Source organism: Spodoptera frugiperda, chromosome 17, assembly GCF_023101765.2.
Source record: "Spodoptera frugiperda isolate SF20-4 chromosome 17, AGI-APGP_CSIRO_Sfru_2.0, whole genome shotgun sequence".
Classification (NCBI taxonomy): domain Eukaryota; kingdom Metazoa; phylum Arthropoda; class Insecta; order Lepidoptera; family Noctuidae; genus Spodoptera; species Spodoptera frugiperda.
In genome coordinates, this window is record NC_064228.1 from 1,023,380 (window position 1) to 1,047,462 (window position 24,083).

The window sequence follows — 24,083 nt, forward strand, 5'->3', positions numbered from 1 at the left end:
ATGTACTTAGTGATCTATTACAGAACTAATTTACAACGTGGTTACAACACTGTTTACTATTTTATGACGTATCTGATTTATTTATGATAGTTTAAACTGAATAGTGAGGTGGTATTGTCGATAGTTGATTTAAATATATTTTTATGTAGTATGTGTGTGTGTGTTTGTGTGTAATCTTTTTAAGTGTGGGATAGCCATGCTTCGGCACGAATGGGCTGGCTTGGCAGGATTAAGACAACGGTCTCAAAAAAAACCGACGTGAAACAACGCTTGAGGTGTGGTTTGTTGTGTGATTGAGGTTACCGAAGGCCTTCCCAATCTTCCCAATCCCCGGTTCCCCAAATTTCCCAATCCCCAATTTGCCAACAACCTTAAAATTCCTAACCTCCAAAAGACCGGCAACTTGTTACGCCTTTGGTGTTTCGGATTTCCATGGGTGACTGTGATTGCTTACCATCAGGTGATATAAAAAAACCTTATACATATAAAAATCAATTTCAATTTACTTATGATATTGATATTAAGTCAATTCGTTTTTTGTAAGACAATTCTCAGTAGGCAAAAATATTTAAACGTTGCACTTCGTTTGCACTTGGAAAAAATATCGGCATATTTTATTTACATGTTTTTATCTAAAAACAAAACATAAAAAAAACCATCGATAAATATTAATTTACGTCACTTTCACATCTCTATAACTACAAAACTGATGACGTAGGGGGTGACGTCACGCAATTTTTTTCACCATTATTGTTCTTAACGATAATATACGGGAGAATGGTCCAATTTACTTTATGAAAAAATATTCCACGCGATGGTATACATCACACATCAAGCTACACATTACCAGTATAAACTGACCTCTCAATGTACAGAAAGGTGGTATAAAGCCGGACCATATTAAACTGGTTTTGTACAGCTCAATGTTGAGCCGTGAATACTACGGCGTCAAGGGAGAAAACGATTTCCATGGAGATTTTGACCCATAATGACACTTTATGGGTCCGTAATAAGGTCGAAAACCCTATATCAAGGACATTAAGTGTGCTGTAAGTCATGGTGAATGTATTAATATATTTTTTGTTTCATAATTTCTTATCATAGTGTTTTATGGAATATGTTAAACGTTGTTTAGGATCAAAGTCCTTGTGTTCTTATAAATATTCCAAAAACGTTGAACGTAAAAATATTCTTTCTACCCGTTACTTCTTCAACTAAGCTTTGTCTTCTTGAAAACGAAAGAAGAGCGCGTTCGGTGTTCTGTACCCTTAGTACGAGTTTGCTTTACGTTAAACGAAAACGAAACGAGAGCGCGTTCGCCGCTCTGATTGGCCAGCATGAATGAACCAACCAATCAGAGCGCTCTCGTTTCGATCTCATTAAACGTAAAACTAACTCGTGCTAAGCCCTCTAACCACTCGTGCCTTTTCTTAAGAGGGGAAAATCATCTAATGACTTCTATCGCCTTGGGCGATTCTTGCTAACTAAAAACCACCCCGTTCCTACTCCTGCTTTTCTAGCCAGAGCCCCAGTAAACCCGCTAGGTAGTCCGCAGCTCCGGAACCACTCGCCCCTAGAAGGCAACTGCAACTTCATCCTAAGATAAAAAGAGTTACAGCCTTTCCTATCTACCATCAGATTATTAATCTCAAAACCATAGCATGTCATAAATACCCGCATATTAAAGGGCCCCCATTCATCGTGAGCCCCATAAATAAACAGCGCAATACTTTTATCAAACGTGCTCGAAAACTTTTTCACTTCTCAACACGAAGTTGGAGAAAGTTTTTAATTCGCTGCTAATCTTGAAACATAAATCTGCTGTTTGCATCTTTTGGGTGAGGCCGTTAAATAAGCGGGTGAGCGAGCGAGTTGAATTTTTTTAGGTTAGGTTTTTTGCTCTGGTTTATTACAGTAATCTAACCTTATAATATAAGGATGCCTATAATATAAAAGGATGTTTGTGCCATATTAAAGTATTTTACTCATACAAATTAAAGTTTCGTAATTATTGTTTTTTTTTTCGATCTCTTATTGATTGAATATTGGTGTAACATTGTCTTACATATGTAATTGAAACCTATGGAGATTTTTCTCGTTCTTCTCCATAGGAATCTACACTTTGTAACGAGCAAATAGAGCAACTAGAGGACTGACTTGACAGACGTTTTATTTTCATATTGTAATATATTATTTGCTTTGGAACGAGCAAATAGAGCAACTGACCGTTATTTCCCGACGTTTAAAATTTGCCAAATAGACTATTTGAAATGAATCATTTTGACTTTGACCTTCTATTTTATTTTTTATGATAGGAGGCAAACAAGCTAACGGATCACCTGATGGTAAGTGATTTTTCGCATTTTTCTTTCATCCGCCATTTTCATGGCCTAACTTCCAAAGGCCAAGCCAAATAGGAGGTGTTATGATTAATACGATTTCTTTGCAAACTGTGGTGATGAAACGAGCGTGGACTTAACTGCGATGCCCAATGTCGGGGATGGTGATTGATTACGTTGCGTTGCTTGAATATGGTGATAAATTATGGCGATTCATTCTAAGTGTTAATTTTCTAATTAAAGTGCTTTTCTGTTTTTCCTGTGAGTTTTATTTGGGTCAGTATGTTTAGGTGTTGGGTACAGTGTAATTGGTTGTTTTAATTTTAATGTTCTCAATAGAATATAATTTATAAGTAAATGTACTGCTACGGTCTACCTAGCAAGTTATCAGGGCTCCGAGACGGAAAGCAGGATTAGAAACGGGGTGGTTTTTCGCCCATGGTTAGCAAGAGTTTGACACTCCCTCTCGCACAAGGCAAGATAAGACTTTTAGGTTAGGAATTCAGGTGTTGTTGGGCAATCGGGGATTGAGATGATTGGGCATACATTAATTGTTACAAATAGACATAATAAATTAAACGATTAATTCTCCTGTGAATATTATTTTACTTCACTGCGCCAAGTAACTCAAATAACCTCATTGACACAGACAATTACCTAGCTATTCCAAAACAAATAGACTACGTCAAAACTATAAATCTCACACATTTCTACCGGATACCAAAAGTCATCAGCGTAATGATACATAGAGAGTGTGTCAAGAAAATCATTTATAGTGTTTTGAGTAATGAGTTTTTTTTCTTATAGTACCTAAATACCGTTGTATTTGTAATTTATCATTTCGAAATAAAGACTAATTTTTCGGTCTATAACTTAGGTAATACATTAAGTCGTGGTGGTCCGGAGATTTAAGACATCCGCTTCTCATGCATGTGGGTTTAACACCTATCAACAGCAAGTGCCAATGTGACGTTTTTCCGAGTTATATGTACGGTACTTTCTAAGATTATTTAGTCGCCATTGACAAACGATAAAGGAAATTGTGAGGAAGCCTGGGTTCATAATTTCTAATTAGAAATTGTTTTCATTGACGACAGGGACAGTGAAAGAAATACCAACAAACTCGTGCGTAGATATTATGGCATGAAAAAAAAAATCATGATAAATAATTTAGGTACATTTACTACTGTAATCTTCAACACAACACTACTCCTCATTAAAGCAGTGGCTTTTAAAGCTCCTATATATTTAATTGTTCAATGCACAATTTATAAGACCCTATCTGAAACTTTAATACTATAACTTTACCAAATTTATCTATATTAAAATACATTTTCCACATAAAGTAACACAAATCTAAGAAAATTAATAATCACCACTGTAAAGCAAAATAATCCCCATTATCAACCGGGTATTAAATCGCCAACAGATTACGTTAATCCCCAGAGGACGGGGACGTAAATAACGTTTTGTAACATCATGCAAATGTCGGGTTAAGCTTGCTAGAGAACGCACTTGGCAAGTTTCATGCGCTTATGTTAGTGTTAAGTTATGGTCCCAAGTTATGGAAGACTTAAATACTGTCATATGTTATACTTAATGCCTGTACTTAAGCAAACAGGGGCGTTTGTTCCGAGTTCTAAGTTATCTTGTGTTGTTTGTTATAAATAGTGTTCAGTTTTTGAGGTGTGTGTCTGTATTTTATATGTTACCTATGTGGTTGGCAGCAGTTGGATATATGGGCACAAAGATCTAGGTCAAATGATTCCCATTTATTTTTCAGAGTAAATGCTTTCCCTCGTTTCAAATTGCTCAATATAGTAATTCAATCTTTCCCCAACAAACCTTAAATAAAATTGTAAAATATTAATTATAAATATAAATAAAATTGTAAATTATATAATAATAAAATTGCCAACCCCAAAAAGCCGGCAATACACTTGTAATGCCTTTAGTGTTTCGAGGTGATTCGTCCGCTCATTTACCGGTTGATACCAATAAAAAATCAACCCGATAAAGTTTCCTGGACAGTCGCGCTTATAACTAGTAAACTAAACATGTAGTCAAAATCAGAATTCTTCACAATATTTCGTCTAACCTTCTAAATTTTTTAACGATGCCTCACATTAGGATATTCTACTGTGTTGTGGGTGCGTTTACAAACATACATGACACTCAGACCCGAAACAACAATTTTTAGGTCACACAAAGAGGTTCTCCGTGCGGGAATCGAAACCGCCAACAAGTTGCCTCACTGTACCAAACGTGTAGCCATTAAAAAATAAATAAGTCCTATAAAATAATTTCCCTTTACAAAATCCTCTACAATATCACCCACTAAATCTAATCAAAACTAAACTAGGATTAATACATACATGCTGACTAAAGTAAGGAGATTAAATAATATTATATAATACGAGTATCCATGAAACTATTCCGGCGATGATCAAATTAATATCCCATCAGGGATTAGCATTGCTTCACTTACAAATTGCTACCTGAACTGTTCCGCGTGTATCTATAGGGAATTATTGTTTGGGCCTTTTAATTATAATAGGTTAGTCGGTTCAAATCTATGTTTTATTAATAACTTTGATTGAGGGTGAGTGTGTAGTTCAATAAGGATTTGCTAGTAGAAAATTTTAAGGAGGGATAAAGAAGTAGGCTGCGTGTCGTCTCCGCGTTTGCGCACGTTGCTCATGATGAAGAAATCTTTTTTGACTCAAAACTAGAGATTTTCTCTATTAGTTTACGTGAGTAAACCGTAATTTTTAGTTAAATCTTAAGGACTAGCGGTCCCCTGAATTTTGTTTTCTCCTTTCTAACCTAACAAACCCAATTAAATTCGGTTCAGCTTTTTGTACTGCTTCGTTGGTCAAGAGGCAAAATAATACTGAGCTTTCTCGGCTTTTTTGAAAAAAATCTTTTGTAGTAGCATACATGGGCCTTATAACACAAATGCTTACTCGCGTGCTCCGTAAACTATCACTCATTATGTTAAAGGGAAATCTACTTATGACATCTCTCCTTGTATTTGCTTTATAATCGAAATCAAATTCATAATCAGCAATCGTATCTACGTCAGCTAGATAAACATTACAGAGACAAATAATTACAGAATAACAAAACGCCCGCTTTTACTTTTTTTATACTATATTGTCAGAGATTTTAAAATGTCCAGCCAAAAATATATGTAAATGTTGAAAATACAGTGTATTTTTGTTAAAACTGCAATGTCCTCGGCAAATTGTATTATGCAATGATCAGATGGGACGCAGCTGTGTAATATATAACATTAAGTTTATATATAAGGCCAATATATAGGCCAGTTTATTTTACAAGTCCACTTTTAAAGCAAATATTTAATGCTATTTTATTTCGCATAAATTAAATTTTACAAAAACATAAAATCAATTTAAAATTGCTTTCTTTGTTGTTTTAATCAAGTTGTCTTTTAAAATGAATCAGATTTTGTTCTTAGATTTATGATATTTTTTAAGAAAAAACAAGTTTTCAAAACTATGTTATTTTGTACTTGAAATCCAGTCGACCTACAATTTTAAGCGCTGACTCTTAGCCACTAAAAGGCCGGCAGCGCACTTGTAACGCCTCTGGTATTTAAGGTGTCTATGTGCAGCGACGATTGCTTACCATCGCGTGATCCGGCTTATACCATAAAAAACACCAATACGAAACTACATGGAGAAAAATCACACTACATTTTTCACCACACTCGATTCTTGATCGAAAAACCCGACCGGCACCCCCAAAACCGCCACAACCCTTTAAAACACAACGAACCACAATAAAACCCCAAACATTCAACAATAAATCAAATAAAAATAAACTCAAAACTGTTCCGAAAAACGCATTACAACGAGCTACATAATTTATGTCGCACTTCCGACACGATGCGACAAAAACGACGACAAATCGCCACTCTGCGCGACTATTCCCTTGAGTGGGTGATTTTTCATAGAGATTGCCTCGTCTTCTATGATATGTTGTAAGGAAATAGCTGCTTCTAATAATAGCTGCTACTCTTGACTTTGAGAATATAATGTGACTTGGATTTATAAGGCTCTGGTTTGTTAGAAAAGTGTTTGGAAAGTAGACTGCCTCGTTGGACGAGTGGTCGCAAATACGACCGCTGGGCAAGAGGTCTTTGGTTCAATTTCCGGGTCGGGCAAAGTATTACTGCGTTTTTTCTGTTTTTCGAAAATTTCTCAGTAGTAGCACGGAGTCTGGAATTGCGCCCAGTATAGGGCAATAGGCTCACCCCCTATTACATGGGACTTATAAACACAAATGGTGAAAATTGCGTGTACATTCTGTATTCAGCGGCATTACATGCCGTAATGTGCACCTCTGCCTACCCCTTCGAAGATAAAAGGCGTTATGTTGCAACAAGTTGTTTGGAAAGTAACTGTGAAAAATTTCTTCTTACTAGTTAAAGATGGTTGGTGCTCATAGTTGGATATAAATCTTGTAGTTTTCTGTAATCTACGATCATTTCTTTTCACCAATTTCTAAGCTGAAGTGAATATAGAAGACTGAAGATGAATATCTTCAACTGAAAGACGCTTTTAGAATTATTTACAAACTTCAACATGAAGCGAAAGGGATAAGATTCGTAGCACTTTTTTATTAATTTAAAAAACGATGCCCTACACTATGATTTTCTCCCGTGTCATGGGTCCGTTTACAAACATACACGTTCACATACACATGAATTAACCATTAATACCTCACACAAAGAATTTCTTCGTGCGGGAATCGAACCTGTTACACTCTGATTGGCAGTCGGCTGACCAGTCACCACACTAACCGAGCAGTCAAGCAATTGGCATTCCATAGTCTTTGCCTACCCCGTGAGAGACAGGTGTGAAGTTATGTATGTGAACTTCATCGTTTTTCTTTTATTGACAACGTTACAACATTTGTTGTTTAAGCAAATCAAAGTAACAAACGTAAACACTACTTCAAGCTCAAGCTTTGTCATTTCATAAACTCATACACAAACAATTTCAGCACACAACTACACCTGCATTTAATTTTTTCACTGCCAAAAAATTTCGAATTCAAAAAAACATTTTGCAGCAACCGTACAGTACACTCGCTTCGCCCAAAAATAACTTCATAGCAAAGTTTTTTCGAACAATGCCCGTTTTAGGTACCTACACATTTTTAAAATGGCCGCCGCACGTCAAAACTCAAAACAGTTAAAAGTTTGATTCAGTCTCTAAAACGGGTACAAACCGGTGCAATCCGGTTTTTGAGACTCCGTACCGCTTTTAGAGACTGATACAGAATTGACATGTATAGTTCCGTTATTGCAAGTTAGTCTGTCCATATTCTGTTCCCTAAACGATTGGACAGTCAACTTTGGACTTTGTTATTTTGTAATATAGTAGACAATTGAGTAATAGGATTGCTTACATGACTTGGCCAAATGTTTGCTTTAAGTTTTTGATAAACTTGGACAGTTTTATTCGTTATGACTTTTGAGAAATTTTTATTTTATTTCCTGAGCTCATACAGAGTGATTGTAAAACCACATAATTTCTTAACCTACGGAGGTAGGTAGATGTTAAGTTATCTAAGTAATGTTTGTGACTTTCTGCTAGTCATGCTACACTTGGGAGCAAAGAAACGGAGCCAATCTCACATTAAAATTAAAGTAAAAGTTAAAATTATTTGCCTCAAATAGATCGGGAGAGCACTTTTGAACATCAAAGCCAATATTACAATATTTAAAAATATTACTGTCCATCGGTCAGTCCTCTAGTGAAGCTATTTGCTCGTTCCAAAGTGTAGATTTCTATGGAGAAGAACGAGCAAGAAACTCTAGGTTAATCTTTTTCAACCAGATTCAGATCACAATACAATAATAAATTGTTTGCATTGTTGTTCTTGTTAAATATTTTCTGATACAAGTATTTTATTAATTGGCAACGTATGTCGTTTAAAAGAATTTAATTACCTTAAAAATGAGAGTGTTTTATTGTAAAATGAAAATCTTATTTTAAGTTATAGAGGGTTCTTTAAAATGACAAAAAAACCCTATTGGGTCCGTTTTTTTGCTCCCAAGTGTACAAAATGGTGAAAAATGAGTGTACATTGTTCAGTAGCATTACAGCACGTGTACCTTTGCCTACCACTTCGGAGATACAAGATGTGACGATACATATACATATTTTGTTGTAAAACGAATATCTTATATTTAGTTATAGAGAGTTCTTTAAAATGAAAAATATAAACGCGTCAAATAGATACCAAATTACCTTTAAAAAACGTTCCACGTACAAAATTTTAAAAGCATCAAAATTCCTCTATAAATTACCATCGGTTCATTGAAATTGCGCCGGATTTTTGTCACTCTATCGACAAATTGACGTGAAAGTCCCGTGACATCTACATTCGTTAGCGTGCTGTCGACCAATCGGACGTGTTCGTGCAACTGATCGATTCTATGCCATAATCGATTGCAATCGGTTTAAATTGTGATCGACATCAATTCTAGTTGTGTTGCGATTCGGGTGTGAAATGAAATATTAGTAAGGGATTTCGCGTTTTTTGGGGAGAATTTTTGTGATTCTTATTCTATAAATAGGCAAAATGTGGTGTATTTATTTTACAATTAAAATATCTGAAGCTACTTTTGATTGTTATGTATATTGTTCCGATAACAAATAAGATTTTGAAGGAGGTTGTAATATAAGATTTTTGTTTATAAGGCTCAACATACTAAATAATTGAATGGAACTACAATTCAGACTCAAGAAATTAAGAAAAATTCAAAAACAATATTGATTTTTTTATGATATAAGTCGGCAAGTTAGTAAGTAATCGCGGCCCTTGCACACCCGAAACACCAGAGGCGTTACAAGTGCGTTGCCGGAAATCGGGGATTGGAAAGATTGAGAAGCAGGGTAACTCGGCCTCTGGTAACCTCACTCACACGACAAAACAAAACGCAAGCGTTGTTTCACGTCGATCTTCTTTGAAACCGTGGTATTACTCCGAGTCGACCCATTCGTGCCGAAGCATAGTTCACCCATACACAAAACGAATGCATCAATATTTTTCATTCACCACAAAAATATTTCCTTTCGGAATCCGACAATACATATTGAAATAACAGTCGGCTATCGAGCCTTCCCAGCCACTTCATATTTACTCAAGTTAATGACTACGATAGCTGCCTACCCCGCAAACATGACAGGCAAACAAACAAAATTGAAACGAGTATGTTTTAAAATATATGTTCTTGTTTTTGTTTGGTTTTCATCGTAGAGTATAATAGTTCTTTAGTTATCTTTTTGGGTAAATTAACATCTAGGTACGTGGAGGACTAAGGGGGAGGTTTTTGTTCAACAGTGGACGTCTTCCGGCTGATGATGTACGATGAACGTCTCATTGGTATTGGATTCGATTGTCGGTTGGAAAACCTGCTATTACTTGCTTTAGTTTTATGGAGCCTAAATTTATGTCCAGTAAATATGGCTTATTTCCCACTACATGCAATTCATAACTGACCTGGTCAAAAGCAAGTCACATTTATGAAATCACATTTTTAAAATGTACAAAAAGACCCAATATATGGCAATAGGCTCTACATGTGACTTACAACATAAATTGTGAAAAGTGGGTGTACACAGTGGCATTACGTGCCATAATGTGCACCTCTTCCTACCCCTTCGGGGATTAAAGGCGTGACGATATGTATGTACAAAAAGACGCAACGTTTTTCTATGAAACTTACCTATGGCTATTCCCGACCGAGTTCAGGTCAGTTTAAAAACTTACACTCCAGAAAAGAAAGTCCTCGAGTCACTATATAAAGATCATGTCCAAGTCTGTCCGTCCACTTACACACACATACGAGGGATCGATAGCAGTCGATGCATATGCAAGTAGCCTCTTTGTAGTCAGTTAAGTGCCGTCCTAACGGTCAATGACGTCAACTGTCGCCTTTTGTAATTTTCTACGAAATAAGGACGGCTAATGGTCTTGTGTAGTCTATTTTGGTTGGGTACTTTTAACAATTTTTGGATTTTTGTAGAATATGTGTGTGATGTGACTATCCTCGTTGGTCGAGTGGTCGCTAGTACGAAGGGGCCTCGGTTCGCTTCCCGGATCGGGCAAGGTATTGCTGGGTTTTTTTTTGGTGTCTCGAAAATTTCCCAGTAGTAGCACGGAGTCTGGAATTGGGGCCAGGTATCGGTAGCTTAGACGGTCATATAGCGACCACATTGGCGATAAAACTATCCTTAACTGTTAAGTATGCATGAAAAGACTGATCCCTCACAGAAAACTGACGTGAAACAACGTTTACGTTGTGTGAGTTAGGTTACCGGAGGCCCAATTCCCAATCTTTCCAATCCCCGATTCCCTAACAACTCTGAAATTTCTAACCCCCAAAAGGCCGGCAACGCACTTGTAACGCCTTTGGTATTTTAAGGGTCTATGGACGGTGGCGATTGCTTACCATCAGGTGATCCGTTTGCTCGTTTACTGGCTTAATGCAAAAACAAATTACGAGTAGCAAAAACTAATTAGAAACATAACCCCCATACACCAATCCATTTAACTGAAACACAACTCCAGTAACATGATTCTATTAATACGCTTGTACGAAACTTTTACATGAGATTTCAATACATTGCATGTTTTCAGAACTTAGTTTATTACAAGCACATAATCTCCTGAAACTTTCATTGTGTAAGTATCTGAAATTTAATAAAGCCGGCCGTATATATACTTAGAGTTTTATCACAAAGATTACTTAGTACTAGATGGGGCTGTGCGTAGTTTTGGGCGCTAGTTATTAAGTATTTATATGTATAAATATTGAGGCATACATGCATGTTTTGTCAACAGTTTTTTATTAACGTTTATAATGACACAAACACAATTTAGTCAGTGTCATTATTAAACAGAAACGAAACAAAAAAGTGTATTACCGGACTAATTTTAACAATCTTTGGACCAAAATATAAGACATAGTATTGGCTATACAGAAAACCGACATGAAACAACGTTGTATTTCATTGTGTGAGTTTTCAATTATCGCCCTACCCAATCTTCTAGTCCAATCCTCGAGTCCCCAAAAACCCAACAAAACCTAACCCCTAAAAGGTCGTCAACGCACTTGTAATGCCTCTAGTATTTCGAGTGTCCATGGGTCAATTGCTTACCATCAGGTGACCATCACAGTTGAAAGATAAAATTAAATAAATTATTTATTAAAGTTTCATCACTCAATAGGAATCATTCACCCAAAAAGAAAAGATTAAAATCTCAATCGAAAAATTGGACACTATTTTTCAAAAAACTCAAAAACACCAATAAAGCAAATTACCCAATATTTAATAACGGAACCAGTAAATAAACATTCCAACATTCTGTAGCAATATCAACTTATTTTTCATTTTTAATTGGCGCACATAGCATTTTATACATGTTTTATTGTAACCGCGAATTAATTTATATCGCAATCATGGCGACCGAGGATATTGTCATCGTCATTACTGACATAAAACTGCTCGTATATGTTTAATGTACATTATTTAGTATCTGTGTGCTTTTAGTAATATTGTAAAATTATAATGGGTTTGATTTTCCCCGAATATTATAGCAAAAAGTGTAATTATTATGACTTTCGTGAGGCATACTAAATTCATTACTATGTTATTGACTTACTTATGCGACTGTTTGACGAGGAATTCGATTAGTTTCTAGCCATTTGAAATCTGCGTCAGTCTACAATGTTGCGGGTCTGGAGTGTGACACAGTGAGCGCAGTGTAACATCGTTGTTGTGTCGACCTGGAATTCGAACCCAATACCTACGCAGCCGCTGGCGAACGAGTCTAAGTCTCTAAGTCTAGTCACTCTAGAAAGTATGCGTCATTCCAAGGAGAGGGCACGACAATCACCACGTCGTGTGTCGCGGAATGTTGCTCATAAATATGAGCCTCTAACATGTCTCGAAACTAGTCGAGTTCCTCGTTAAACAATTACGTGAGTAAGCCGGAAAACATAATAATTGACTTCCAAACTACTCCATTACTCTCATAACAAGATATAACTAAAGGATTCATTCAAATTGACACCGTTTTCATAAATTGACACATTGGCACTTTTAGTCTAAAACAACAGATTCTAAGTATCCATGTAACTTGCAAGTATTTCGGGTGTACTCTCAAAACGTAATCTCATAAACTGTAGCTGCAAATTCAACTCTACCCCTCAGCCTTAAAGTAGGTCTTGCTTTGTGTATAAATAGCGAATAGAACCTAAGCGTAGTCATGAAGATAGGTTACTAAATTACATTTTTGGTGATTTTGTCTCGTAGCTTTTTAAAATTTAATATTAGTTCTAGTTATTTGAAGGCCGGAATTGTACATGTTTGTTAAAGTAATGTCAACTGGATAAATATTTCACCGGCTGTTCTGGTAATCATTAGGCGAACGTATATAGGCTGATGTTATTCAAATTCATATATTGCATAAAGTACATATTATAAACAACCTGCAATAATACTCTGAAATGGCTGTATCGATTTTGACGGACTGTTATTGGCAGGTAGCAGATATATTAAGAAGTAGAAAAAATATTTTATTTTAGAAAAATATAATATAAGTATAAAAATATATATAAGTTTTTGACTGCCAATAGAACTGTTGTAGGCAAATCCTCCGCTAACGTCGGTCACCCGTGACCACCACGGCGTTTAATGTGTTAAACCCCAAATTCTTTAAGAAATCATTACGACGAAGTAGCGGGCAGCGGCTAGTAGAAAATATAATGTTGAGCGTCTTATATATATATATATATATAGAAAAGGATAATGTAACCAACAAACGTGACTATTTCACGTTTTCCGAACATATGCAAAAATTACAAGTCATTTAATTTTACAGTCTGTATAAATAAAATCTTGTTTACATTACTCATCTGTTTCACCTATAAAAAACGTGGCTGCACTTACTTCAGCCCGTGACTTTGTCCACAAAAAAAATTGTGCTTAAACCATTTTTTTATTACATCTCATTACGGATCTGAGTGTCACATGTATGTGAAATTCACAACGTCACTACCCTTTTATCCCCGAAGGGGTAGGCAGAGGTGCACCTGCACATTATGGCACGTAATACCAATGTACATTACCTCATCTGTTTCACCTATAAAAAACGTGGCTGCACTTACTTCAGCCCGTGACTTTGTCCACAAAAAAAATTGTGGCTTAAACCATTTTTTTATGTACATCTCATTACGGATCTGAGTGTCACATGTATGTGAAATTCACAACGTCACTACCCTTTTATCCCCGAAGGGGTAGGCAGAGGTGCACCTGCACATTATGGCACGTAATACCAATGTACACCCACTTTTCACCATGCCATTATAAGTCCCATGTAATAGGGGGTGAGCCTATTGTATGTGAAATTGTATGTTTGTAAACACACCCACGACATAGGGGAAATTCCTAGAAAAATCGTCTCGTTGATCGAGTGGTTGCAAGCGCAACTGCTATGCCAAGGGTTTTAGATTTGATTTTATAAAGAATGCATGAAAAAACTGATGACTCTTGATAAAGCGAAAGAGGTGTATATAAGTAACTATCGAGTGGGCATTATGGAGATTTTCATTTTTCCAAAATTCTATAATTTTGTTGTACAAACAGAATTGAAACACCGTTTCTAATTTAAAAAATTCGTCACGTTTTTTCAAATTTCACTGTATATATACAGTTTTTGAATTTGAATTATTAAAAATTTACATAATTATCAATTTACGTATATGCATTTACTGTATAATTCCATTATTTATATATAAATAATAATATATATATATATAAATAATGGAATTATAAAAAGAAAAAACGTGACGAATTTTTTACTGTATAATTCCATTATTTATATAGATAAATACGTAAATTGATAATTATGTAAATTTTTAATAATTCAAACAAGTTTAAAGTATTGGTTCACATGTGTAGGTGCTAATTTTAATAATGAGGAAGTTTGGCTTAATTAGGCCATCAGTACATAATATCACATCAATACCCTATAAGTGGCCACTGCTGATCAAAGGCCTCTTCTTGCACGGAGAAGGTTTGAGCATTAATCACGACGCTTGCTCAATGCGGGTTGGCGATTTCAAACTTATAATTAGAAGTTATATGCCCAGGTTTCCTCACGATGTTTTTCTTCACCGTTTGTCAGTGGAATCTAAATAATCTTAGAAAGTACATATAACTCGGAAAAAGTTACATTGGAACTAGCCTCTGGTAGGTTTCGAACTCGCATCCCCATGCATAAGAAACGGGCGAGTTAAACTTCCGGGTCACCACGACTCACGACACTAACCTCATCGATGTATCGTTTGGAGCAACACTGCGTTTGACTATGGACTCCTATCGTGGTTTGAAACAAATCGAGCTACCTCGTCAAACAATCACAGGAAGACCGTAATTATTTTAATTATTGATGTTTCCAATTTTACCCTTTCTCCTTTAGACTTTCAATTATAAAACACGCTGAATTTCATGAAACTACGTATAGTTTTTTAAAGCGGCGGTGACGCTAGTCGCATCAGTAAGTACAGTGTAACTGTCATTTTTACCTTATTGAAAGTAATATTAGAGGCAATAAGGTCTAAGATTCAAACTTCCTGATATATCTAAAGTAATTCTGACTTGAAACACAGGTTGCATAAACCTAGTTCTAGCAAATCGCGACAAGTATTAGTACAAGTCCTCTTAGTTTTCTGTCCATAGTTTTAAGCATAGTGATGGATTATTATCTAGTTATCATTTTTTTTACCGTTGTTCCTACGATTTTCTGTTTACTAGGATTCTCCCCTGTGTCGTGGGTGCGTTTACAAACATACAAATTGTGCATACACACCCAGACCCAAAACAATAAATTGTGGATCACACAAAGATTTGCTTCGTGCGGGAATCGAATCTGCTACACGTTGCGAGGCAGCAGATTACCAAACCATCGCACCAACCGTGCAGTCAAATCTTCAGAAGAATCAACTCTTGAAGGAATCCATACATGATCAATAACTAGTTCTATGACCATAGATTTTCTATAATTATTATTATGAATATTTCAGCAATGTCAGCCGCAGCTGAAGCCCTGTCCACCATACAAGTTGTCAACACAGCGTTACAAGTGATTCAAACCTTGCAACTAACGGCTTGGAGATTTCCACCACCATGCCAACCTGATGGTAAGCACGATAGTGCAATGTATAACTAAACTTTGAACCTGGCAATTACCAATATGTTTTTTTCTGAATTATAAATGTACTTTAAAGATTATTTAAACGCCATAAACGGTAAAGAAAATATCGTGAGGGCCTCGACCTATAATTTTGTGTGTACCTTGAGTAAGCGTGGTGACCATTTGACCATTTGGAAGAAGTGCACTTACGAGGAATTGAAAGTGTTACTAGGGTTTCTAAATTTCAACACTGGTGTAGTTTTTCATACGACTTAATGGCATTAGACATCGCAGAATAAAAGGTTTTTTTTTATATTTATATTGAGCCTAAACACCAAAGAACAAAGAACATAATAACGTAAAATTCTTTATGCAAACTTCATGCCTAGAACGTTTTACAAAAATTGTTACTCAATAATTAATTTTAGCAAATATCCACTAAGAAATTCCAGATGGCAGTTCGTTTGATTTCATCGTGGTGGGAGCCGGTTCAGCAGGCTGTGTCCTCGCCAACCGGCTATCAGCTAACCCTGACGTCTCCGTTCTACTGATAGAAACTGGAGAAGCAGCACCATTGGAATCGGAGGTAGGGTTGTTTGTTCAAAATGTTATAGTCTCTTTTTAACATTTTGTTATTAATTGCATGGTAATGCTAAATAAAATAAATGCCCAATGTTGTGTCTAAATGCATCATGAATGGTTGTTACATCCGAATTGTTAATATTTCTTTACGTGTAGAATTTGATAAATATGTTTCACTTGACTAATAAGGCCTTTGCCCTGCAGTGAGACAATCATGGCTGAATTCTAAATCTAAATCTAATCTGACTAATAAGGTTCAAGGTTTAGGCTATCAAATATGTAAAATTGACACTTCGTGCAATAAAAATGTATGCGTGACCAACGAAGCAGTTACAATTTCCACAATTCCTTTTACAGGTAGCAGCACTATTCCCCGTACTGGCAAGTTCTTCATATGACTTCAACTACACAGCAGTTGACGATGGATATGCAGCACAGAATCTTCAAGGCCAACAGGTTGGACTCACACAAGGAAAGATGTTAGGAGGCAGCAGTGCCTTAAATCATTTAATATACGTCCAACCACACGCCGACGACCTAAACGAATGGGCCAAGATCCTCAAAGACCCTGCTTGGAACTACAAAAATATGCTACCATACATTAAAAGGCCAGAAAACTTAGTAGATGAAGAAATACTAGCTTCACCATCTGCCAAACAACACGGTACTGACGGTCCAATTAAAATCACAAGAGAAAAAACCGAGAGTAATCAAAATATTCTATCAGCGTTTAAAGAACTTGGTCATCGTATACTAGATGATACGAGTGCACCAGAATCAAGATTAGCTTACTCTGAACCTTTTGTAAATATTGCTGATAATACCAGACAGAGCAGTGCTGTTACATACCTAAATCAAGCCAAAAATCGACCTAATCTTTGCGTTTTAACCCAAACGACTGCCAATAAGATCATAATAGAAAATAAAGAAGCTACTGGTGTTGAAACTGTTAATAACAATGGTGTTATCAAGACATTTAAAGCAAAGAAAGAAGTTATAGTTTCTGCAGGAGCCTTTAACAGTCCGAAACTGTTAATGCTATCTGGTGTTGGACCTAAAGACCACCTTCAATCTCTAGGCATAGATGTAATCGCTGATTTGCCTGTAGGAGAAATGTTGCAAGATCATTCTGAATCAGTGCTACTTTATCAGATGGAAAAAGATGATGCTCCAACTCCAGCTGCCAATCCCTATAAATTTCCTGCTCCAATGACGATTGGATATGTTGCCCTTGATCCTACACAAAAACGACCTGATTACCAAGCCATCAACCTAGTCTTCCCACACGAATCCGCTGGTTTGCTTCAATTATGTTCAAATGTGTATAAGTTTTCAAACTCTCTATGCGATACGTTTTACAATGCTTCTGTAGGTAGGACTGTTATATGGTCTATCATAGATCTAATGATACCTGAATCTCGAGGCAAGGTTTTGCTAAAAAGCGCTGATCCTACTGAAGATCCTTTGGTATATTCTGGGATATTCAGTAACAGTGCTGATTTGAAACTTATGGCAGCAAGTTTGGCTGATTTTAATAAGGTTTTAGAAACTTCCTATTATAAGAGTGTTGATGCAAAACTCGTTGATACGGGTTTCTGTGATGATAGCTCTGAGGATTATTGGGAATGTATGGCGTTGTCTACGTCATCTAGTTTATGGCATTTTGCTGGTACTTGTGGCATGGGACCTGTGTTAGATAGTAAGCTAAGAGTGAAGGGAGTAAAATCACTCAGAGTAGTCGATTCTTCGTCCATGCCTACTCAAGTGAGTGCCAATATTTTGGCCACAGTTCTGATTATAGCTGAACGTGCGGCTGATTTCATTCTTGATGCTTGGGATATTTGTCGTGATCATTGAGTTTTAGGAAATTTAATTATGATTGTCAAGGAAAACGATTTATGTATTTTGTTTTGTAATGTGCAATTTCGTATTATGTCAAAACTAAAAAATTAATAATAATCGATAGCCGGCCTAGTTTATTTTAGTAAACGTTGCCCCACACTAGGACTCAAGCACACAAGCAGCACAAGTTTACAAACAACAATTTATGGATTACGTTGCTTCGTGCGGGAATCGAACCCACTACACGTTACACGGCCGCCAATTGCCCAGCCATTTGTGACATTCACATACTTGTGTGAAACAAACGAATGCCATCAAAATAATAAAATAGATACATTCGTTTGCAATATTTTTAATTAAACATGACATGTTTTTTGCTTTTACTAGTAAACAATACTATAGAATTGGAATATAAATTAAAATTGTGGCTACATAATATTAATACGACATTTTGTTAATAAATGAATGTTACTGTTGTGAATTATTTTCATTTATTTTATGTGTTACATTTCGTATGATTTATTTATGAACGAGGTTTTGCCAGCGACTTTGTACGCATAAACAGGTGATTAGAAAATTCCTAGATTGACTACTTCTTCTTCACACAAATAACAGTGAATCGCGGACTTAATACCTTAAAGCATTCTCTGACTGTCAACCATAGGGTTATAGTGCAGATAAATATACCGAATTTAATAGAAAAAAAAATCAGAGAACTTTGGATGTGCGTCGTCTGTCAGTCACTCAGTAAGTAAATAGTTTTATATAATATACAAGATACAAGAAGATTAAAGGGTATAATTTAATTATGCACATTTCATAAAACACAATTAAATCCAATTTACTCTTATACATATCGCATTTTATCAAAATAACAAAGCATAGAAATGATGGCTATATAGAGAGGAGACCCCATAACCCATCAATAGAATAAAGGAACTTAAAACAAATACTTAATCCTTATACTTAATCCTCTCTTAAAACTAGTTCACCCAACCAACCATGACCAACTACCCCAATAGCTGTTATTTCTTAACTTAGCCCCAACTTGAAGACTTAACTGAACGAAGCTATGTGTTTTACGAACGGATTATGTAAAGTTATGTTGTATGATCTAAGAATAACTTAGTTAAGCCGATTTAAGTAAACTTTACCTTGAGATTAGGGGCCTGTTAATGATCTTAGTTGGGAGGCTGTTTTTCAGCCGATGTGGTTAATTTAGATGGGGGGAATATGTTTGTTGTATTTGGGTAAGGGGGTGGTGGTGTATGGTTCGTATGATAATTGTTTGTATAAATTTAATGTCGTGATGCCCTGGAGGTTTATGACGACCGCTTCTCATGCATAAGGGTGCCGATTCTAAACCTACCAACGGCAAGTATCAATGTGACTTTATCTGAGTTATATATATGTCGGCGCAACCACATCAATTATCCAGAGAAAGTAGAATAAGTTTGGTTAATTCACTTGATTGTCCTAAAAATCAGTTTATTAATCATCAGTTGATTATTTTAAGTTTAATACGATGTAAAATTAACGTTATCATTGTAATTTCAATACTTAACCTAAAACTTGTAAGCACGTGCTCGTGCGCCGAGTCCTATAAATACGCCCGCACTGTAGGCAATCGAGGCAGGAGGATTCGCCAGCAGCCGTCGAGTGAAGACCTACCTGCCTACACTCACCGCTCGGACCGCAATAAAACTCAAGAAAACTCGTTGCTCGGTCGCGGTCGGCTTGACCACCCAGCGCGCCCAGCCGTTGGCCCGATCACGCGAGGCCCTCCGTCGTGTCCGGTGCCCGGTCTGCCACCAGCGGCAAGCCCCGGGTACCGGTTCGGCGGGTCCCCCGCGCGGGTCAGCGACTGACGTGTCGCCACCAGCCGCCCGGAGTATTAATTTTTAAACTACCCGACGAACGTAATTTTTTATTTTCGTCGCACACCCGCGGCAAGAAGATGCCGCACGGAGGCCGCGAGCAGTCGCCGCGCTCCTCCAAGCTCGGCCCGGCGGGGCGGGGGAGGGTTTTTAAGAACTCTCGCCTGCGCCCCACCGAAACCAGGACGCTGCACGTGGCGATACAAGGGTTCGTCGCCAGTGCCACGCCGACCCCATCAGCCACCGGAGGTGCGGGGGAGGAATTCTTCCCCCCGCCCCCCTCGATACCCGACACCCCGGCTTCGCCCTCGCCTCCGCTGCGCACGGCCCCACCCGCGTGGCCGACCGCGGCGCCGGAACAGGAGCCGGAACCAATGGACGTGGTGCCGACCACCGCCACTCCGGACGCGGGTGTGTCACACCCGACCACCGTCACTCGTGACGCCGGTCTGGCACACCCGCCGTCCGCAATACCGCGGCCGACCCCACGGCCTAATTCAGACGCGGCGCAACCTGCCGCCACCGCAGCCGCCGCTCCACGCGCCACCGCTCCTCGCGCCCCCGCCCCCGCACCAGCCGCGGGACAGAAGCCGAGGAAGCCGCAGCCCGCCGCGGCCCCGCCGCGCCCCCAACGGCCTCCGAAGAAGCCGACTGCGATGGCGCCAGCTGCGCCCATGCGCCCAGCGCCCCCAGCGCCGCGCCCCCACGCGCAGCGCCCGTATATCGTGCGCCCCCGGACAACATCGCGCCGGGGCGCTTCCCTTCGCCGCCGAAGATGCCAGCGGACAAGAGGAAGGCGGTTTTTATCACGCCGCCCTTCCGCCCACCACCCGTCCTGCCGCCCTTCGCTCCACCGCTGCACGGCGCTGCGCCCGTACCCACGTACGCAGCCGCCGCCGCCGCTACCACCACCGGAACGCCCGCCCCAGCCGCGCCCCCGACACCGAAGCCGCGCTCGCCCACGACACCGTGCGCCCCCCCGCCCAAGAAGACGCGTTACCCGCCGCTCATCGTGGAGAAGCTCCCCAACTGGGTCGAGCACTTCACGGCCCTGAAGCGGCGGCTCGGACACGCGCCCAACGCGCGCCCCTTTGGGAAGGGGTGCGCTTCACGCCCCGCTCCGACGAGGAGTACCGGGCGATCCAGGCCTACCTGGCTGAACTGGAGAAACACCAGGGAGTCGCCTGGTTCTCGTACTCCCTCCCCGCGGAGCGAAGCGTCAAGGTGGCCATACGTGGGTTACCTGTGGACACCCCGCCGGAGGCGATTATGGAGGCGCTGCAGGACGCCGGCTACGGCGCGGAGTACGTCCGCCCCATCCGCGCGCGCCAGGGACGACCTGGGTGTTTATACTACGCCCAGGTAGCGCGCGCAGAAAACACCATCCCGGGCATATACGGGGTAACAGAGCTACTCTGTATGCCCGGGATTAAGATCGAGGCGTGGCGCGGGAAAAAGGGCCCCGCGCAGTGCCACCGCTGCCAACAATTTAGGCACTCGTCGCACAATTGCCACCGGCCAATGGCCTGTGTGCGGTGCGGCGAGGACCACCCGGCCCGCGAGTGCCCCCGCCCTAAGGAGGAGCCGCCCACCTGCGCGAATTGCGGCGGCGCACACACGGCGAACAACACGTCGTGCCCGGTGTTCCGCCGCGAGACGCGCAACCCGAGGGCAGGCACTGTGGCGCGCACAGCCGCCGCCTCCACCGCCAAACCAGTAGCCGCACAGCCAAGGGGCGAACATAACGCCCCTGGCTCTCTAATGGCCGCGGCAAACGAGCCGGGAGGCGAGCGACGCAAGAGGCGCAGGCGCAAGAAGGCGCCCCCGCCAACCGCCGCCGCCCCCAGGCCCGCTGCTGCCACCGCCGGCGCCCCCGCGCCCCCGCTGCCGCCCCCGCTGCTGCTCTCACCGGCGCCCCCGCGCCACCGCTGCCACCACCAACACTGCCACTTCCGCTGCCACCGCTGCGCGCCCGGCGAGGCGCACGGCTGCGCCACGGCCGGCAACACAGCCGACCCCTGCGCAGCCCGCCCGCACACTCACAGTAAACGACGTCGTCCGGATCCTGCAAGAGATCGTGACGGCGCTCGTCACGCAGCGGAGCGATCCAGTGCCGCTGCTCCTAGACGCAATCAAGTCCCTAGTTTGCGATGGACCAGCGGCACCTTAGACTAGTATTCTGGAATGCCAACGGGATGTCCCTCGAGAAGACCAGGCTATTGAAGCTGCTGCTAGACCAGCGGCAAGCTGACATAGCCCTGATCAACGAGACGCACCTCAGACCGGTGGACAAGCTGAAACTCAGCGGCTACCACGTCTACCGGGAGGACCACGTCTCGCCATCAGGGATTGCCTACAGGGGATTGGCAATCCTGGTCAGGAGAAGAATCGTCCACCAGCTGTTGCCGGTGCCCACACTGTCTGCTGCCTACGCGCTGGGCGTGGAGATCTGCATCAACCACCAGCCGACCCGAGTGTTCGCGTTCTACAGGCCACCACAACTTCGTCTCGCAGTGGCTGACGTCCGCGTCCTCCTGGACTCGCCGCTGCCTACAGTGGTGGCCGGCGACTTCAACCTGAAACACACCGCGTGGAACGCGAACACCAACACCAGCGAGGGAACTCGTCTCCTCGATGATGCAGAGCTCCACGGCTACGTGGTACTGGGCCCAGAGGCCCCCACCCACTACCCAGGCAACCGGCTGCAGCTACCCGACGTCATAGACCTGGCCGTCATGCGCGGCATCACCGCGACGGTCAACTGTGACGTCCTGGACGACCATCTCCTGTCAGACCACCAACCGGTGTGTCTGACTCTCGAGGACATCCCGCAGCACCTGCGACCTCTTCCTCCTCGCCCACGGCGGGACTGGCGCTCCTTCGCCGCGCACATGGCGCGGAACTCGCCGTCCTACCGCGTCGACACGCCCGCGGACGTGGACCGCCTCGCCGACGACTTCGCCGCGGCCACACAGGCCGCACTCGACGAGGCCCAGACGGCGAGCACCGCGACGCCTAGGAGGCCGACACCACTCCCGGCCTCCATACTCGCCATGATCGAGAGGAAGAGGAGACTTCGCAGGTCGTGGCAAAGGACCCGCTGCCCGACCATGAAGAGTTCGCTCAACGCTCTGGCTGCGAAGATCTCGTCCGCTGTGGCAAACCACGCGGGCGAGTCGTGGCAACGCGCCATCGAGCGAGCGACAGATGATTGGTCGGGCATTCACCGATTGTGCCGCAGCCTCGCAGGGAAGCCGGCTCCGATCAGGCCCCTACTGGCCGGCGACGGAACCCCCCGTTACCGTGCCGAGGACCGCGCGGAGCTCTTCGCCGACTCCCTGGAGGCTACATTCCAGCCCAACCCAGCCCGCAACGTGCAACACACAGCAGCTATCGAAGAACAGGTCGAACGGTACCTGGAGCAGCCGATCCCCCCCGATGAAGACCCCATCGTGTTCTCCCCTGGCCTGGTGCGGCGTATGGCTCTCCGAGCCCCACTACGCAAGGCACCCGGTCCGGACGGCATCCCCAATGAGGCCCTCCGCCGCCTGCCGCCGCGAGGAATCGCGACGCTGACCCGACTGTTCAACGGGATCCTCCGCACCGGACACTTCCCGGCTAAGTGGAAGCTCGGCAGAGTTATCATGCTGCCCAAACAGGGGAAGAACACGCTGCTGCCGGGGAGCTATCGCCCCATCACGCTCCTGGACACCGTATCGAAGCTCTTCGAGAAGCTGCTGCTGTTGCACCTGCGCCCACACCTCCAGCCACGCGGCGAACAGTTCGGCTTTAGGGCCGAACACTCCACGACCCAGCAAGTCGCGAGGGTACTGCACGACCTGGCCGCCGCGCGTAACAAGCGCGAGCGGGCCGCTGCAGTATTCCTCGACATGGAGAAGGCGTTCGACCGCGTCTGGCACGCCGGCCTGCTCAGCAAGCTGGCCACATCTACTACTCCTCGTCGACTAGTTAAGATCGTGGCCACCTTCCTGCACGGCAGAACCTTCCAAGTGGCAGTGGAAGGCTCTCTGTCGACTGAGCGCGGCATCCAAGCCGGCGTGCCCCAGGGAAGCTGCATCTCACCCGTGTGCTACTGCGTGTACACGGACGACATCCCCGTCGTGGACGGCGCCAAGCTCGCCCTCTACGCGGACGACGCGGCGCTCTACACGACGTCGCTGAACGCCCGGCACGCAGTAGTAAA

The 24,083-nt window shown here is 41.8% G+C and overlaps 2 protein-coding genes across 12 annotated transcripts in view; one reads left to right on the top strand and one right to left on the bottom strand.

The window, feature by feature from the left end:
• LOC118276751 (hemicentin-2) overlaps positions 1 to 24,083 on the bottom strand; it is a 476,616-nt gene that overhangs the window by 215,550 nt on the left and 236,983 nt on the right. The window lies entirely within an intron of this gene.
• Positions 14,877 to 18,483, top strand: LOC118276754 (ecdysone oxidase-like). 2 transcript variants are annotated; one of them, XM_050699994.1, is made up of 4 exons: positions 14,877 to 14,942; positions 15,469 to 15,585; positions 16,022 to 16,164; positions 16,518 to 18,483. In XM_050699994.1, the coding sequence occupies exons 2-4, from the start codon at positions 15,471 to 15,473 to the stop codon at positions 18,015 to 18,017; spliced, it is 1,758 nt and encodes a 585-aa protein (XP_050555951.1). In that variant the 5' UTR covers positions 14,877 to 14,942; positions 15,469 to 15,470; the 3' UTR covers positions 18,018 to 18,483. The 2 variants fall into 2 exon arrangements, with proteins under 2 accessions (XP_050555951.1, XP_035451172.2); XM_035595279.2 differs by having other exon boundaries at positions 14,884 to 14,942; positions 16,031 to 16,164.

Bases quoted from the DNA above. Each gene is read 5' to 3' on its own strand.
- LOC118276754 (XM_050699994.1), top strand. From the start codon at position 15,471: ATGTCAGCCGCAGCTGAAGCCCTGTCCACCATACAAGTTGTCAACACA. The intron at 15,586-16,021 runs GTAAGCACGATA...ATATCCACTAAG, and splicing joins ACCACCATGCCAACCTGATG to AAATTCCAGATGGCAGTTCG. The intron at 16,165-16,517 runs GTAGGGTTGTTT...TTCCTTTTACAG, and splicing joins CAGCACCATTGGAATCGGAG to GTAGCAGCACTATTCCCCGT.